The following is a 13,994-nucleotide window of genomic DNA, read 5'->3' on the forward strand; positions in this document are numbered from 1 at the left end:
GTGGTTGTGAATTCCAAATTCTCACCACTCTCTCGGTAAACAGCTTTCTCCCGAATTCCTCATTGGGTTTATTAGTGACTTCCTTGTATTTATGACCCTTCTTTTTGGTTTCGCCCACAAGCAGAAAGACTTTCTCTACATCTACCTTAACAAGCCTCTTCAGAATTTCTAAGACCCAAACCAGGTCACCCCTCAGCTTTCTATTTTCCAGAGAATAGAACCCTCGCCTGTTCAACCTTTCCCACTGGTTATATCCTCTCAGCTCTGATATTATCCTTGTAAATCTTTAGGTGCCTCTGTACCATTTTACTTGTTATTTGGCATTACTTTTCATTCTAAACAACTAACTGAAAAAGCAAGACTGATACACTACATTTTAAGCTTCCAGCTCTGGGCCCAGCCTACACACCTCAATATAAAAGCAAAATACTGCAGATGCTGGAAATCTGAAACAAAAACAGAAAATGCTGGAAAAACCCAGCAGGTCTAACAGCATCTGTGGAGAGAGAAACAAAGTTTAACAGTTCGAGTCCAGAGCTTCAGAGCTGTTTCTCTCTCCACGGATACTGTCAGACCTGTTGAGTTTTTTCAGCATTTTCTGTTTTTGCTATACACTTCAATGTCTGGTTTAGAACTTCCCAACCAAAGGTCCGCTTCATTTCTTCAGTGAACCAAGGGGAGGCTGCAACAATGATTTCCTTCCTAGCCAGTAACACACTCAATTAAACAGCTCCAATTCTGTACCCTAGGATAGGGTTTACTTGGATTTGTACAGTGTCTCTTATGTCCCCAGGACATCCCAAGGTGTTTTACATCCAATGAAGTATGTTTGAAACGTAGTCACTGTTGTAATATCGGAAACACAGCAGTTAAATTGCGCACAGCAAGTTCCCACAAAACAACAATGTTATGCTGACCAGATAACCTCAATGATGTAGCTTGGGTGGTATTACTTAGGACACTGGGAAAACTCCCTGCTTTTCTTTAAAGTTGCAACATTGAATCTCTTATGTCCACCTGAGGGCGGGCAGATGGGGCCTTGCTTTAACATCTTATCCAAAACACGGCACCTCCAACAGTGCTGCACTCCCTCAGTACTCCAGTGTCAGCCTTGACATGATGTTTAAGTCTCTGAGCCTACAATCTTTGGCTCAGAAGTGAGCGTGCTACCACTGAGTCATGGTAACAAACTATCTCCACCTGTTTTTAAAATAATGGGATCTGTATTAGATTTGGGATGAGATAATCGACCCTTAGTTTTTAAATTTGAAACAGAGTGGAGCAGGCTACAACATTCTATAAGCTGACCAATCTGGCTTCAATACACCTTCAATGCTTGCAGCTATTTATTTTAAACCTGTGAGAATTAATTCTGTTTTAAAACATAATAAAATATATGAAGTAATCCCAAAATCCCTCCTGTGAATAAAAAGATCAAAATTCCCAAAAAGATGCCAAACATTAACCTGCAGCGCATTATGTGTAATGATTAGGTTTAGGAACATATGAACATTAAGAAATAGGAGAAGTTGACCATACAGCCTCTCGAGCCTGGTCCATCATCCAATGCGATCATACAAAAGCAAAATACTGCCAATGCTGGAAATCCAAAAAAAAAATGCTGACGACCTGAAACGTTAACTGTTTCTCTCCATGGACACCCCCAACCTGCTAAGCATTTCCAGCATTTTTTGTTCAGTACAAACATTGCTGATTCGCAACCTTGGCTCCACTTTCCCACCTGCTCCCTATATCCCTCGATTCCCTGCAACATCGAAAATCTATATCAGTCTTGAATGCACGGAATGTTGGAGCAACCACGTCCCTCTAGGGTACAGAATTCCAAAGATTCACAACCCTTTTGAGTGAAGGAATTTCTCCTCACCCTAGTCCTAAATGATTAGCCCCTTATCCTGAGATTTACCCCAATGGTTTCAATTTCCCCATCCTGAGAGAGTAAACAGCCTCTCACTATCTACCCCGTCAAGCACCTTCAGAACCTTGTATGTTTCAATGAGATCACCTCTCATTCTTCTAAACTCCAGAAAATGTAGACCCAGTTTACTCAGCCTCTACTCACAGGACAATCCCCTCATCTCAGGGACCAATCTAGTGAATCATTGCTGTAATACTTTCAATATAACTTTATTCATCCTTTGGTCTCATCAAAGACTTGTACAATTTTAGCAAGACTTCCTCTATTTTTCCAATCCCTTTGCAATAAAGTCCATCATGTAATTTGCCTTTCTAATTGCTTGCTGTACTTACATGCTAACTTTCTGTATTAAGGTAAGATCCTATGATCTTAATACAGAAAATTAGCATGCATGCTTGTATGAATACACTCAAGCCTCTCTGAACATCAACATTTACAAGTTTCACATCTTTTAAAAAATATTTTCTATTCTTGCTACCAAAGTGAATAACTCCACATTATACTCCACCTTGTTGCCCACTTTCTTAACCTGTCTATATCTCTTTGCAGCCTCTTCACACCTTACATTCCCATTGAGCTTTGTATTGTTAGCAAACGCACATTTACTGTCTCTTTGTCTCAGTCATTAGTATAAATTGTAAATGGCTGATCTCTAGTCACTAGTCACAGTCTGCCAATCTGAAAATGCTTTATTTGTATATACACTCAATGAGGTCCTCCTTAACTGCTCCCTTTCTAGACTGTAAAGCATAAACTCCTCCGATTGTTCATTAAAGCTTATCCACTTTAGAAAAGTGATCAGTATAGTTGCTCCCCTCTATAGCATTTCCAATATCTAATGGAAAGTGCAGTTTAAAGTGTAACCCCTCTGTTGACTATTAGTTAACATTTTCCCCTGGAGTTTCTATATGCTGCGTTTCAGTGACATCCACTGAAGAAGTGAAGACAGTTTATACCTGTACACTAATGACACCCAGCTCTATTGCTCCACCACGTCTCTCAGCCCCTCCATGGCCCATGTTATCGACTGCATGAGACACAATTTCCTCCAGTTAAAACCATGGGGAGGCCGAAACCAGTACCTTCAACTCAGGGCACTAAGTCCATCCCCCACCAGTCCTGCACAATATCCCCGTTGGTTGAACCAGATTTTTTGAAACCTCCACGTCCTGAATGGAGTTTTTTTAAATCCCAGATCCTCAGTTAATGCACAGCATATTGAACTTGTGACGCACCTTTTTTCTGAGCAATATTTCCATTTATCAGTGTGAAAATTTAATTTGCCATTTTCTATTATTGTGTAATAATTTAAATAATCTTGCAAATCCTTTACTGCATCCTAGGTCTTTATTAGTTTCTCTATTTCCACGTAATCAAACTGGTCAACTTTCATTACATGGTCATGTATGTAAATTCTAATTATTGACCCTTGTGGAATTTCACCTGACCCTTCAGTAAATTTTATTTTTTGTGACCACTCATGGTTTCCTATTTTTCAAACCAACTTATTTTCTGCTCGCTTGCTGTCATGGACCGCTGTAGTTTTTAAACTTAATTTTCCTACATGCAACATTGCCAAAAGCTTATTGGCTTTTCAAATCAATTATTGTTGGGAATATGACTATCTACTTCATCCATGTTGACTTCAAAGGTGGTGTGTCAGGCAAGATAATCCAGTTGACTCCTCCAGCCCAATCTTTCAGTATAGTTTCCATTATTTTATCTCTGATATTACAGTTATCCGTGATCAGTTTGTCACCTGTAGAGTTATTGTTTTGTTTCTCCCAATGCCACTGATCTCACCAATGCCCTATGTTTCCTTCACAAGGAAAGCCAGCACTGCACAGATTTCTTTGCTCATCTCCTTAACCTATGAATAAATGGCATCGAGTTTGAGCATATAATGACCTTCAGTTGCTTAGTACCTTGGCCACACCGGTTTCAAAATTCTCCTATAATACTCCGTGTATTCAACAATTGAGTCACAATTTAGCTGTATCCTCTACTAGAAAACACTAATATCTCAGCTATCAGTTTAGCTTAGTTGGTAATATATTTCACATCTAGTCAGAAGGTTGACAGCTCAAGCAGGACAGCACACCAGAGCCTAAGCAAGGTTAAAAGAGTGCTGTACTATTAAGGAAGCTGCCCCTCAATGAGATTTTTGTTAGGCAAGGGTACTACTAGGGGTTATGAAACCTAAGCGTTTAGATGGAGTTAAGATACAGGTCAGCCATGATATAATTGAATAGTAGAACAGATTTGAGGGTTTGAATGGCCTCCTCCTCTTGTTCTGATGTTCCTCTTTAAATCTAGTTTTTGAATGTGGCCTATCTATTCAGATTTCAGAGAAGTTCAGATGTCCAGTATAGCCAGAATATTAATGATCATCAACAACCAAAGCTCTTCTGAAAAGGACAGAGCACTGATTCAATTCATGAAAGATGCCAATCTGAACATGAAAGGGAAATCTCACCTTGTCATGGCTTTGCGAATTGTATTTAATTTGGTCAAGGTTATATACTAGTTCAATGTGGATCTATTTTAAACTTTTTTGTACATATATATGAAGTTTCTCTTCACACTTCTCAGTTTGGCATTCTCTCTGGACCAAATGCCATGCAAGCCCAGTGTTAATGTTGCAATCCTGTCACAATGAAGTGCATGCTCTTGCTGTAAGTGGGGCATTGTTCTTAACTATATAAAAACAGTGGGGGAAGGAAAAGGGGTCTGTGCCTGTGTTCTCTGGGTTTTGTGAATAAACCCATTTTAAGGAAAGACTGGCTCAGATTCCTCCTTTACTCAGTGAATGAGCAGTGAGTTTTAACACCGAGGACCGCCAAAAATAGCAAATAGTTAGCCTAGTCCCAAGACTTCTGCCAGCTCTGGTTTGAAGGCCTGAAGTGTTTTCCTCCTGATCTCTGTACTCCTCTAATCCTGGCCCCTGGTACATCTCTGATTTTCATCACTCTACCACGTCTATGCTTCTTAAGTTCTAAGCTCTGGAATTGCCTCCCTAAACCATTCTGCCTCTCTTTTCTCCTTTAAGATGTGCCTTAAATATTATGTCTATGACCAAGCTTTTGGTCGCCTGTCCTAAAATCTCCTGATGTGGCTGTCAAATCTTTTCTGACAGCATTTCTGTGAAGTGCCTTGAGACATTTCACTATGTTAAAAGCAAATGCTAGTTGCTGTCGCTATTGGTAAACATCTGTTCTCTTTTAGCAGCTTGCCATGATTGAGGCTGAGAAATCACAATGCAGGAAATTGTAGATGCAATCCACATCCAAAGCCTTTGTGCACTTAGTGTTGGAATCCTATTCCCTTCCTAACAGCACTGTGGGAGTACCACATGGACTACAGTGGCTCAAGTGTCTCATCAGCACCTTCTCAAGGGCGATTAGTGATGGGCAATAAATGCTGGCCTAGCCAGCAACGCCCACATCCTGTGAACAAATAAATAAAGCTCCATCTCACCCATGTGAAAATATTTTTAAAAAAACAACAATGCTAACATAATGAACATGACCAAACAGCTGCCCAGACCCTCAAAATGAAATAAAAACACATCTTACTTGCAATGAAGTGTCAAATACAACAAGCTTTGAACTGGTGGGGACGATGTCATAGCACTTGTGGGATTTCATAAACCTCATATAAATATCACTGTCAGACTCTTCAGCTGTTAAAGAAATAGGAGAAAGAAAGGTTACAGTATGGAAAGGACATTCCTTCAGCATCTGCACAGCATGACAGGCTGCATTATGAACACAAATAACCACTAGACCAATAGTAAAATACCTATTCTGCCCTTGTCGCAAAATGCATTTGGTTTCAACACTAATGCTTTTCCTACCTACTGTAGACATAAGTAAAGACACTACAGCAGTGTGTGTCTAAGCAAGCTGAACTAAAAAGTCTAATGTACCATCATGAAACTTTCCTTTCCTTTACTGAAGATGTTGATTTGTGCTTAATTATAGTTTCACAGATGCCAGCAGTCATCCAGCACCTCACTGCAAAGACACAAGCCTCCAATCAGTGTCAGGAGACCACTTGGCTCAGGGATGGAGTGCGGGAGAGGTATGGAGGAAGATCCATCCAGCACAGGTCACATCATGGAAAGCAGCAGTAAGAAATCTATCAGATTTCTCTTTGAACTAACCAAAGGTCACAGAGGCCAACAGCTATGCTCTTTTGGTGCACAAAGCAGGATTAGACCTACCAACCTCCTGATTTGTATAACCAAATATCAGACAAGACAGGATACATTTACCCTTTAAGATATCAAGAGAGTTTTTACTTTTGGTCAAGGTTTTGGCACATCACTTTTCAGATGAGATGTTAAACTGAGGCTCCATCTGCTCTCTCAGGTGGACATATAAGATCTCACGGCACTATTTCAAAGAAAAGCATGGGAGTCCTCTGCAGTATCCAAGCCAATATTTATCTCTCAACTAACTCTGAACCACTAAAACAGGTTATCTCATGATTGTAACCTGCTGTGCAGAGATTAGCTTTATGTTTCCTACATTTTACGAGTAATTCATTGGCTGTGCATTTTGAGACATCCTAGTGTTGTGAAGGCTCTGTAGGAATGCAAGTTTTTCCTTTTTTAAAACATTTATCTCTCAAAGAAACAGATTAGCTGATCATTTAAATCATTGTCGTTTGTGGACAATGCTGTGCACAACTTGTCTGCCACATTCCTCTATATTACAGCATGACTCCATTTTAAAAATGCTTTGCTGGCAGTGAAGTGGTCTGGCAAGTGCACAGGTTGTGAAAGCCAAAGAGGTATGTGGATTCAGAAAAACTCAAAATATTTTCATTGTTTTGAAAACGAGGAAGGACCACAGCTACTGAAAATTGTTTCTGTGCATCACTGAAGTTTGCTGATGAGGTTGTGAACTTGCTCAGCTTCAGTTCAGTTAATGATAACCTTAAAATGATTCTGATCTTTGGGGACGTAACAGTTACGGTGGATGGGGAAATGCAGTGGGTCGTCCAAAACTTTTTGACAGGATGCCATACATAAGACTTACTGGGTGAAACCAAAAGACTTCAAATTAGAGAATATGATACCAAATTGAGTTAAAAATGGTTAGAACAGAGGAAACAGAGGGTAAAAGCTGATGGTAATTTCTCAGAGTAAACAGGAGGAGACAGGGTTCTTTTCTATTCACTGAAGCCATTGCTATTCACTGCGTACATCAATGGTTTGGAGAGGACCATAGCTATACGTAATTCTGGCTTTAGGAAAAGGAAGGATGCTGAGGTGATAGAGAAGATACAGCATAAGCTTACTGGAATGCTGACTGGTATGAGGAACTACAAACAAGAAGAAAAACTTGCTTTCATTAGAACAAAGAAAGTTAAGAGGTAATTTCACAGAGATGCTTAAAATTAGGAGGGGATGGACCCATAGAAACAGGCTTTCTAGTGATTGAAAGATCCAAAACAAGGGGGCATGGATACAAGATTAAATGCTAGAGAATTAGGATAGAAATGTTCTTACACAAAAGGTTACGATTGAAGCAGAGTCTATGTCAACATTACATGGGTGGTCGAAGACAAGTGGAATAAAGGGACATGAAAACAGAGCGGGAATCCGAAATTAGTGCTACTGTTCATCTGTAGGATAAACACCAGCACCAACTGGTTGAACCATGGCTAGGTCTCATTGTAATTCTATGCTGTTCTATTTTAGTCACATCATAGTCAAAGATGGCTAATTTTGTAAATGCACTGTGAGTCAGGTGTTAGTCATTTTAAAAATGAGAAAAATCCCCTACGTAATCCCTAGTCTGGATGAGTTTGCTGTCTGGTCAAAATAAAGTGACATTTTAGTGGATCTCAGCATGGGGGACATGGATGGAAGTTTTTTTATTACATAAAATGAGACTTCCTCACAGCTGATTGCTGTCTAGTGACTTCTAACAAAAATCCATCCACACAGATCTTGTCTGGAGATTGTGAGGTGGGGAGGGGGTAGTTTTGGCACCACTGAGGGGCTGACCAGACAGTGGTCTTTTAAAAATTATGAAAAGGGTTGAGAATGTAAACCTAGAGAAGATATTTTCCACTTGTGGAGAGGGTCCAAAAGTAGAGGACATGAAATAGTCTCATTGACCTTACTGCAGTTGAGTAAACATTTCGGAGTGACATGAATTCGTAGTTGTAGCTTAATGACCTTAAAACCAGAAATACAGACAGCAGGGTCAGGAGGCATTGGGGGGGGTGGGGGGGAGTGGTGGGGGGCAGACGGAATTCTGAACTGCACCCCAATAAAGATAGGTCAGAGACAAGGCAAGGACATACTCTTTAGGCTTGCACACAGACTGAGCCACCTAGGTTGAAATATTGGATAGCAGCCAGGTGCCTATGGAACCTTAATATAGCATGAGTCAGCACTTTCAGGAGAGTAAAGCAGAAATTAGCACTCAACTCCAGAGACAAACAGAATGGTTCCAAATCAGCTATTAGAAACACTGTTTTAAAGTAACATCCAACGTTTTAGGTTGCACACACAGATACCTGCTGCTGAGAAAGAAATTGCAAATTTGATTGATTCCTGTCCCAGAAGACATGTGAATTTTTTTTCCCCGGAAGGGGTCAAGGGAGCGCTGGTTGGACAGAAAGTAAATTACTCAAGCGCATTTCTACAACACACTAATCTCTTCTGGTAATTCTTTTAATCTGCTATTGCTGTTTTATACTAAATTTCGCCAAGAACATGCTCTCATTAACTCCAAGTGCAGGATCCAAATAAATCAAATCACTTCACATTTGCTCTTCCTGGCCAGAATTACTGATTACACTTAATCCGCTATTCAGGAGCAAGTGAACACTGTAACTGGACTGTCAGACAATGGCTCTCTCCCTCTCATCTTGCCCCACCACCCCCTGAGAGACAGTACATTTCAGAAATCAATCACCGCTCTTCAGTTATGGTCAGGCATTCTTTTCACTTGGATCTATACTGCTGAGTGGACAATTAATGGGTTGTAATGCAAACATCTTCAATCCAACCATTTTTAACATATCATGCCCACAGAATTCCAGAACAAAATGCATTGACATACCAGCTGCATGTTTATCAAGATGGAACTGTGTTAAAAGTGAGGACTGAGCAACAATAAACTGCACATTAGCATAAAATGTGAATTTAAACCGCTGAAAATGCAATTTTAATTCATGCACAGGATTTGTTTTATTCTAATAAGTTGACTTCTGTAATTAAACTTCAGCTTAGAATTTAATTCACACAAAAAAGCACATCTCCAATGAAAAACTGAAGTGAATCCTTATTCAAAAGCTAACTTTTACGTAAGGTTTGCCTCTTCTTTTCATTTTAGGCCTTCCAATTTCTAACCGAACATGATCAACCTTTGCTGAAAAAAAGTTTTTTTTATCAAAAACACAATACATTTGGCACTAATCCAACCTTTATACAGCAAAACAGACGTCATGCTTTTGAATGACATAGCATTTTTTTTTTTACAAATGTTTGTCTGCAATGCCTAACTGTGGGGACTGACTCAGAGGTAATGATTATCCTGGTGTGCTGCAAAGTCCGTGTAATGTAATTATTTCTGAATCTTAACTTTTCTTTCTCTTAAACAAATAGCCTCCATAATGAGAGTAATTTCAGCTCACACCTTATTGCTCAATCATCTGCTTTAATTTCACAGCTTCAGGGGAAGGAGGAAAAAGCCCCTTCTGAGCAAACTACACAATTAGTCCTTTTACCCATCAATGATTACACTTTACATAATCACATCCTTTCCTTCCAATTAAAATTCACAGTTCTTACTCAAACATCACAACATCGCTAGCAACAGGACACAGCAAATACTAACAGAACATTGAAACACAAAGTCAAACAGATGAACAGCAGAGAATCTGAACCCTTCTGATGTGCAGCAAGCATCAGTGCCACACATCCATATATATTACGCAGAACCTCTAGAAACCAAGGGAATTGTACCTTAAACTGTACTAAAAACGTGTTGAATGAATGACCCAAATGACACAGATTCAGCAAATGGTGTTTAGAAGCGTGAATGGGCAGGGGAAATATTGAACATTATTAAGGGGGGGGGTGGTGGTGAGAAAGAGAATGAAGAAACACATTAAGCCTGATCAGGAAAATGGTCAAAAACTGGCCATAAATCTCACACGCGCGCGCACTGGGTGCCAATACAGTTTTGTACCAAACACTGGTCTCTTTTAAGTTCACACACAGTCATGGCTAAAATTACACAAACGGCTTGAGCCAACGTGCATTATAAAATATATACCCATCGCACCCAATATACTGTGCAGAAATGGCAACTGTGTGTTAGGACGATGTTGGGGGGGGGGGGGGGGGGGGGGGGGGGGAAGGGAGAGAAAGTGGGAAAAGAAAAGGTCAGGAGGGAGAACAAAAGAAAGAGTGAGCGAGGGGAGAGCTTTAAATAACTTTAAGCTGTGGGGCAAACGCATCCCCTGTGCAACGTCCAACGCAAGCTGAATTAATTCCATTCCCCTCTCCAACCCCCTCTCTCTGGCCCAGGGTGGGTGGGTGCCTGCCTGCCTGCCGGGCTAGCCGGCTGGCTGTGGGGTTAGGAATCTCACCTTCATCCTCTAGCTCCAGCTTCTCCAGCATACCTTCCGCCGAGCCTTGTACCTGGGGAGGAGGGAGGGGGGGAGGGAGGGAGGAGGAGAACAGCAACAACAAGGAGGAGGGCGGGGAGCAGAAACAAAAGAGATGATTAAAATTTTTTAATCTCTTATATTTATAGATCTCCTTCTGTGTGGTGAGTGTCCGAGCCGCACGGACACTCCCTCTCTCCCCCCTCCCTCCTGCCCCCCACCACTACCACCACCAAAGGCCTGCCTCCCTCCCTCCCTCCGGTTGCCGATCCGCTCCGACCGACCCGGCGATCGATTCCTTCAGCCTGAGTCCCTGCTTAGCAACGGAGCCGCCCACCCGCCGGGAATGGAGGGGGAGGGGGAGGGGGAGGGGGAGGAGGGGGAGGGGGGTGGGTGGGTGTGTGTGTTAGGGGGCGGGGAGCAATACTCTCCTCCTCGCTCTCTCCATGCGGGAAGCTAGTCCGTGACCAACTCGTTGACAGTCGAATATACGTTATATTTCTTGGCTTTTTTTTTTAAACTTTCGTATCCGCGAACGTTGTGAAAGGAAATACGAATAAATGGTGTGTGCACTCCTCCCCACACACAAAACAGATAATGGAACAGCCCGATTTGCTGCAGTCATAATATGAGAGACTTTACCTGGACCTCGGTCTTTGAGTATAGATAGATACAAAATGCATTAAATACATTGCACATTGCTTTAAATACATTGCACTGCATTAAACACATTGCATGCTGCATTAATGCATTGCATTAAACACTACACACTGCATTATACATTGCACACTGCATTAATGCATTGCATTAAACACATTACACTGCGTTATACATTGCACGCTGCATTAAATACATTACACACTGCATTGTACATTGTACACTCCATTAAATATTTTGCACATTGCATTAAATACATTGTACACAGCATTAAATATATTGCATACTCCATTAAAGATATTAAATACATTGCATTAAATATATTGAAATTTATTCACCCAAAGAGTAGTGAGAATGTGGAACTCGTGCCACAGGGAGTGCAATTAAGGGGAAACTAGAATACTGTAGAAATTAAATACTGTAGATGGTTATGATGGTAGATTTAGATAAGGAAAGATGGGAGGAGGCTTGAGTAGTGCATCAAAACCTGCATGGGTTGGTTCGGCTGAATGGCCTGTTTGTGTGCCGTATAACCTATGTAATATTGTACATTGCAGTACATACATTTTAAACTGCCATATATATATATATATATATATAGAGCACAGCATTAAAGGCATTGCACATTACATTAGCTATATGCATAACACTGCATTAAACATGCATTAGTGTTTTTTAAAACTTATTTATTGAATAAAGTTGCCAACCCTGCAGGATCCTCCTGGAGTTTCCAGAAGTTAAAGTTCATCTCCTAGAACTACTGTAAGAGACCCAGGGGGAAATTTATAGGGGTATTTTAAGAAAAGGTGAGTTTTCTTATTTTAATTTGTTACCTATGCTCTTTGGGGATCATCCAACCAGACGACAAAGAGTGCATTTGTTTTCCATTTGGCGTGTAAATGTGGTTTTTCCACAAGGCGTTGGACAGGAGCATGGAGTCAAGGTGGCTGGAGATAGGAGATCATGTGATTAAAACCTACAGGAATACATCTGACCACAAAGTACTGGAAAAATGTAGCAGGTCTGGTAGCATTTGTCGAGGGCGAAAGAGAGCTAATGTTCTTCGGAAAAAAAGTCATACTGGACTCGAAATATTATCTCTGTTTCTCTCTCCGCAGATGCTGCCAGATTGTTAGGTTTTTCCAGCACTTTGTTTTTCAGATTCCCAGCATCTGCAGTATTTTGCTTTTATTATAGATCTAACCAGAGTTGGTAACCTCAGATGTGAATGACGCTGATATTACCATATGTACTCATGTAAAAGTCAAGTTTCTAAGACTAAATTTTTAGCCAAAAAAATAGGGGGTCAGCTTTTGCATGAGTAATAGTTCTGAGGGTTGAAATTCACCCTCTCCCATTGTCTCGCTATCAGAGTTGCTTGGTTGGAGATTGCTCCTGCCAAGTCCACCCCCAAAAGTAGTGCTAGAGGAGCCAAAAAGTACTTTTATTATTGAATTTTTATTTATAAATAAATAATAACCTCCATGTAGACAGACGTTAATCTGTGTATGCTAAATTCATCAAAAACAAGAGCCATATATACAAAAGTATACAATTTTATTCAATTTTTTCAAAGCCAGTTGTTGTCACTGTTTTCTCTCCAACTTACTCCCTCGTTGCCCTGAGAGCATTAAGAGTCAATAGGTAGGGCAAGTAGGTTTTTATTCATCCTAGCTCACAACTTATCCAATATATTTAAGTCAATTTTACAACTTGCCAAGGTGCAATCTGAAGTCATGTCCTATAGATTGCATTTGGCTGCAACAGTCAGTCTGCATTTGGCCGGTTTATTTAAGTAAACACACACATACTGCATTAGATATACAGGGAAATACTCATTTAGACAAACATACTGAATTAGATATGCACATATATTTACAGAAGATATTAAATGTGCATACCCATTTTATATTAGATATACATATACATTATGTTAAATATATATCCATATTGAATTATGTAAAGAAACATGCTGTGTTAGAATAGATGCTGCATTGGAAATATATACACTATGCATGAGGTATTGACAGAAAAACTGTCTGCATCTCAGTCACTGTACTATATATCACATTTAATTTCTACATATACTAAAGATAGAGAGGTTTTTTATTTCCATCACTCTACATCTGAAGCATTATATATGCTATCTGAATTTGATAACGAATGAGCAACTACCTATTTACTTACTGTATAGTACATCGTATTTGGTATATATCATCCGCAATGGATAGTGAAAATTGCCAGGACATTAAGAAAGCTGCCTGCACCTTAATCAATGAACTTTACAATGCATTGATAATGGGACACACACCTGGCTGAACATCAGTACCATAGATACTAAAGGGAAATTCACTACATTCCAATGAAGTAGAATTCAAATAATAGGTCCTCGTGTTTGAGCCCATCTCTAATCCACATTCCCTTCAAGCAAGGTAGCTTGCTGTAGAGTGATGGAAATACAAAAACATCTCATTATCTTTAGTATATGTAGAAATTAAAAGTGATATATAGTACAGTGACTGAGATGCAGACAGCTTTTCTGTCAATATCTCATGCATAGTGTATATATTTCCAATGCGTCTATTCTAACACAGCATGTTTCTTTACATAATCCACATTCCCTCCAAGCAAGTTAGCTCTGGTGCCATGCAAACAATGCGATATTTAAGTACAGCTGTACTAAGTCTTAAAGACTGGTGATCTTACGTAGAAGCATCACATATCGACTTTATTATACATATTTCAAAGCATCAGTAATGCTTCC

The 13,994-nt window shown here is 40.0% G+C and overlaps 1 protein-coding gene across 5 annotated transcripts in view; it reads right to left on the reverse strand.

Annotated features, from left to right (window-relative positions):
• LOC121275859 (5'-AMP-activated protein kinase subunit gamma-2-like) overlaps positions 1-13,994 on the reverse strand; it is a 408,268-nt gene that overhangs the window by 79,401 nt on the left and 314,873 nt on the right. For all 5 annotated transcript variants that reach the window (XM_041183599.1, XM_041183598.1, XM_041183600.1 and 2 more), the window contains 2 exons: positions 10,556-10,607; positions 5,512-5,618 (listed from right to left, as the gene is read on the reverse strand). In XM_041183599.1, the coding sequence (XP_041039533.1) occupies positions 5,512-5,618; positions 10,556-10,607 (159 nt within the window). The remainder of the gene's footprint in view (positions 1-5,511; positions 5,619-10,555; positions 10,608-13,994) is intronic.

Source organism: Carcharodon carcharias, chromosome 3 (genome assembly GCF_017639515.1).
Source record: "Carcharodon carcharias isolate sCarCar2 chromosome 3, sCarCar2.pri, whole genome shotgun sequence".
Classification (NCBI taxonomy): Eukaryota; Metazoa; Chordata; class Chondrichthyes; order Lamniformes; family Lamnidae; genus Carcharodon; species Carcharodon carcharias.